The sequence below is a fragment of the Anopheles ziemanni genome, chromosome 2 (genome assembly GCF_943734765.1).
Source record: "Anopheles ziemanni chromosome 2, idAnoZiCoDA_A2_x.2, whole genome shotgun sequence".
Lineage (NCBI taxonomy): Eukaryota > Metazoa > Arthropoda > Insecta > Diptera > Culicidae > Anopheles > Anopheles ziemanni.
The window spans coordinates 80,467,400-80,471,782 of record NC_080705.1 but is presented as its reverse complement, the minus strand read 5'-3'; the positions used below and the strand labels follow the sequence as shown (position 1 = coordinate 80,471,782).

General features: G+C 43.1%; 1 protein-coding gene across 1 annotated transcript; it reads right to left on the bottom strand.

Moving 5' to 3' along the window:
* Nucleotides 1-689: 689 nt before the first annotated feature.
* LOC131281848 (solute carrier family 66 member 3) lies at nucleotides 690-1,462 on the bottom strand. The gene is made up of 3 exons (XM_058311204.1): nucleotides 1,073-1,462; nucleotides 893-1,013; nucleotides 690-817 (listed from the first exon to the last, which is right to left on the bottom strand). Exons 1-3 carry the CDS (start codon nucleotides 1,460-1,462, stop codon nucleotides 690-692), a joined length of 639 nt encoding a protein of 212 aa, XP_058167187.1.
* Nucleotides 1,463-4,383: the final 2,921 nt, after the last annotated feature.

Sequence of the window (4,383 nt, the reverse complement as noted above, 5' to 3'; positions counted from 1 at the left end):
CTTAACACACGGTAGGCACGATAAGGACTACGCTTCGATTATACTTTGGTGGCTTGAGGGAACGTTTATCTGGTCGGTGGCTTGCATTGAAGCGGCCAAGGGTCGGGTTGTTTAATAAGATTATCTACGACACAACTACATGCCTGTCTACACAACTACATGTGTACATCCAGGAACATAGATTATGAATTAGTTTCATAATTTCTATCATAGAGAATGTGAATCTCTAAACCTTCGTTCGGTTTAAAAATTGAATTAATATTGTATTGTTAACAATACTAATTTACAAGCGATTTCTTTAGACGCCATAAAATAACACATTCCTTTTATGACATTTTCATTATCTTTGGAAAGAAAACACGTGTAGTTTTATTTATGTTCGTTCGTAATTAGTAGAATCTCGTGGGTCAATATAGTTAAAATTGTTCGATAAATATCCCTATCTGGTAACTGAAGCGTGCAAAAATGAGACGTAGCATCGCTTTGCAATCAATCATCAATGCCTCCTTCCGAAGGCAAGTCACTTCATTTGGTGCGTGTGTGATAAGCGTTTGGTTTGCGTTGAGACTTCCTTTCTCCACCGAATTCCGATCGAAGCAGCAAGCAGCTAGCGGCGGTGCCGGTTACGCTTGAGCAAATCGATTGTGCCGTCGTCGAAAACGACGCAAAGGGTGGTAGACGTTGGTTGGTTAGTCCTTCTTTGGTTTCTTGTAGTACCATGCGGCCAGCAGGACGGCCGAGCTGAGGAAGGTGGATATGCCAAAGTTGGCCAGCAGCATCTTGTCACCGGAGTCCAGCATGATGGTGTAGATGCGCGCTGTGGACATGGAGAGAGGAAAAGGGAATGTTTTTTTATTAGTCCTTATTGGAGGCTACTGGAGGTGCATCTTACTAGAGTTTGTGAACGCCGATATTCCCCACGTGAGCAAACTGACCGACTGCGAGTCCTTCGAGCGTAGGATGGCAATCAGCTGCATGACCTTACTCGTGGCACCGACCGGCGTGGTGAAGGGCTGGCAAAAGGAACAATTGAGTTAGAAAGTTGTCTATCTTTTTTGGAGGTTCTACATACCACCAGCATCATCAGAACCGAGGAAGGAATGATGGCGGTGGCGAAACCGAGAAACACCGCCACATAGATGCCGGACCACATGTACGCCCGTTGGCCAAGGAGCGACTCGTAGCGCAGCACGTAGTACACCAGGACGTACTCCTGGGCGAGCAGAATCGGATACTCCAGGTACGACAGGAAGGCGTACCCGTTGGTGTAGTTGTACAGCATCGTCACGGTGTAGCTGCACAATTCCATCAGCAGACCGTTCACGCTGAGTCCCTTGGCCGACTGCAGTTGCTGGACGGTTCGAATCTGCGGCACCTTCGAGATGAGGCATGACGCGATGGTGACGATCGACAGCAGATCCGCCAGCACGTACAGGAAACCACGCTCGTCGAGAAAAGCCATCCTGGAGCCTTGCACTTCTTTCGAACCGAAATGAAAAGATCAAAGTCGGCTGGGTAGAAAAATCAGCTGCTTCGATGCACCTAAAAATAGCGTTGATAGACAGTTGACAGTGGTTGCATCACAGTAAGTAGGAAAATTGGTGGAATCTACCACGCCTTAGAACAATTGACCAGGAACTGCATTTACTCACCCTTGTGATGAATGGCTGCGCTCTCGGGATTGGTAATCCCAAACCTACTGTTCTGCCGACGCCGACTGTCCGATGTTAGGAAACCCACTGGCTCGGACGCTAATTATCGACCTCTCGACATTTTTAGCGATAACAACACATAACGGCACAACGGCATCCGCGCGGCGAGGGCCGGACGAGAATACACACTTCGAGGTACGAAAGTCGGGGAGATTAAAAAATTAAACACATCCAGCCTTATGCCCCGTCAGCTGTGCCCCGCGTGTGTTAGCCTACTTGGCTGCCAAATTCAGCCGCATCTTCCTTCCTGCTCATCCGCGGATTTTTTATTGTTCATTGCAAAGCATACTGCTTTGTTCGTTCGCACCAACACCACCATAGAAACCGACAGCATAAAACGCGCGCATTGTTTACAATCGTGTGAAAAGTATGCTTCTGTTTAACAATACTGCTTGGTGGTGTGAGTATGTAGGAGCGCAGGGTGACATAGAGATGCACATGCGCATTAGGAGGGTTAAAGCATTGTTGTCAAAAAATGATTTAAAGTGCAACTGCAACGCACATTGCGATGCCATTCGAACTGGACATAGTTTTTAGAAAAGGGGGTTTTAACATTTTTAAATTTATTAAACGAAAAACGAAACATGTCATCTTTACTTCAATGTATGTGGCGAAAATTATCACAAGAATGTAAAAATAAAATATAACGGATGATTATACATCTCCAATCGAAACGGATACCATTTTAGCTGATTGCACCCTCAAATGCATACAACGATTTTCCACTCCACATCGCATCACGAAGGTTTCGGATCCCCAAACGACATTCAAAACTCGTTACACAAACGTTTATGATTCTCGCTAGTGTTTTTTTTGTGGTTGTTGTTGTTGTTGTGAGTGTTATTTAATTTCATTTTATCATTTTCTCTGAGTTTACGTGGAATACGTGTTCCGGAGTTGTGGTTTTGTTTTCTTATTTTTTTTCGCTACGATAAACTAAAGCACATGCACATAATAATAGAATCTCTACAACGTGAAGAAAACTTAAAGAATTAATTATTTCGCTTGGAAAGCAAACGAACAACACAATACACGCAGAAGAGACGCGTTGGGAGGCGCTAGTGAGTCGCGTCTAAACACTAAAACATTACAAAAGTACGCCTTTTCGAATTCCCCCTATGACCGACTTAATCCCGAAACGAGCATTATTTTTAAAAGAAACAGTTGAAATACACATAAGACCGAAAAATTAATAATAAGTAAACAAAAAAAAAAAAAAGATAAGGGAAAGAATAAAATAAACAAAACAAGGAGGAAAAGTATTGTTATTCCTACACGGCATGTTCTGTCGCTACGCTGGCAGTCTCAGGCCCGGGCGAGAGCACATAATTTGAACTGTTTGCATACATTCCTACCCTTTGCGTGTCGACTCAATCTGGTTGTGGTTGTGAGAATCGTCTGTTGTGCTTCGTTTCCGTGTGTACCTATGTTTATTCTTGCTAAATCTTTCCCTTAGCGTTACCGTTTATATATTTCGTTTCCGCCCGATGCCCGGAGCTTTTTTGCTGGCGGATAGATTTGTTACGAGAGTAAGCTGTTTGCATCTTCTTCGTTTTATTAGCCGTAGCATGCAATTGCCACCATTTCTAATACCTTCGTCCCATATATTGTATTGCTTCCTACACGCGCTTTCCCTCTCTCTCTCTCCTCTCCTCTCCTCTCTAACGCAAACACACGTTACGAATTGTTTCCTGTTTTTAATATTTTCTGCAGGCTACACTACAAACTAACATTACATAAAAATAAAGCATTGATCCATGGATCTTGGGTGTGCAATTATGAGTAATTTGTTGTTTTTTTTCTTTCTCGTTATTTCTTTACTGCCCTGCACGAGGAGTTTGTTGTGTGTTTGTTGCTTACAATAGTCCCGAAACGCAGCCTTGTGGCGGTGGAGGCGCGTGGTAAGTTGGTGGTTAAACGGTGCGAATTGACTAGTCGATAATACATCAGTGATCATGTGGAAAAAAAACCGATTGAAAAGAACATCGAACATAGTTCGCAGCGGCAACATATGGAATATTCAACGTAGTTGTGAAAGGACCTTCGTTGAACACTCTGACCATGTACTTTCGCACTTCTCAAATCAGACCAAACAGGATGGAATGAAGCGTAGACAAAATACCAATTGGAATTGGCAAACAGAAGTTCGATAGACTTTACGAAGAACACGCAGAAAAAAAAAACACATTAGCGCAAACGATATAGCGAGAACAAGTTCATGGTAGGATGATAACAAAAACTAACAATAAAGGTGGTGGTTTAAAAAATTTCAACAAGAGAACAGGAAACACGAACACGTAAAACAAACAATGAGTTTAAAACAAATTTTCAAAAAGGTTTAACTATAAAATTTCACTACATTATTTGCTACTAAAATATGTTTTAAATAGAAAAAGAAAATCCTTCGACAGAGTGCAGTTCCTCGGCCGACGGAACTAAGGACGGAGTGGTAAGTGCTAGTACGAATTATTGCAACTGGTTGCGGTGCGGTGGGACACCCGAGATGTTGTCCCGTTCACCTTTAAACTGAGTTGGGGTTACAGTTCCATGCAAATGGAAACCCATTGGTTTCTTCCGTCCCGAACGAGGCGAAAAAAGGAGTATTTTGCTTGCGGTTTGATGCTGCTGCATATGTTCGCCGTTCTCTTCGTGGCCTCTCCTCCTTTTTGTT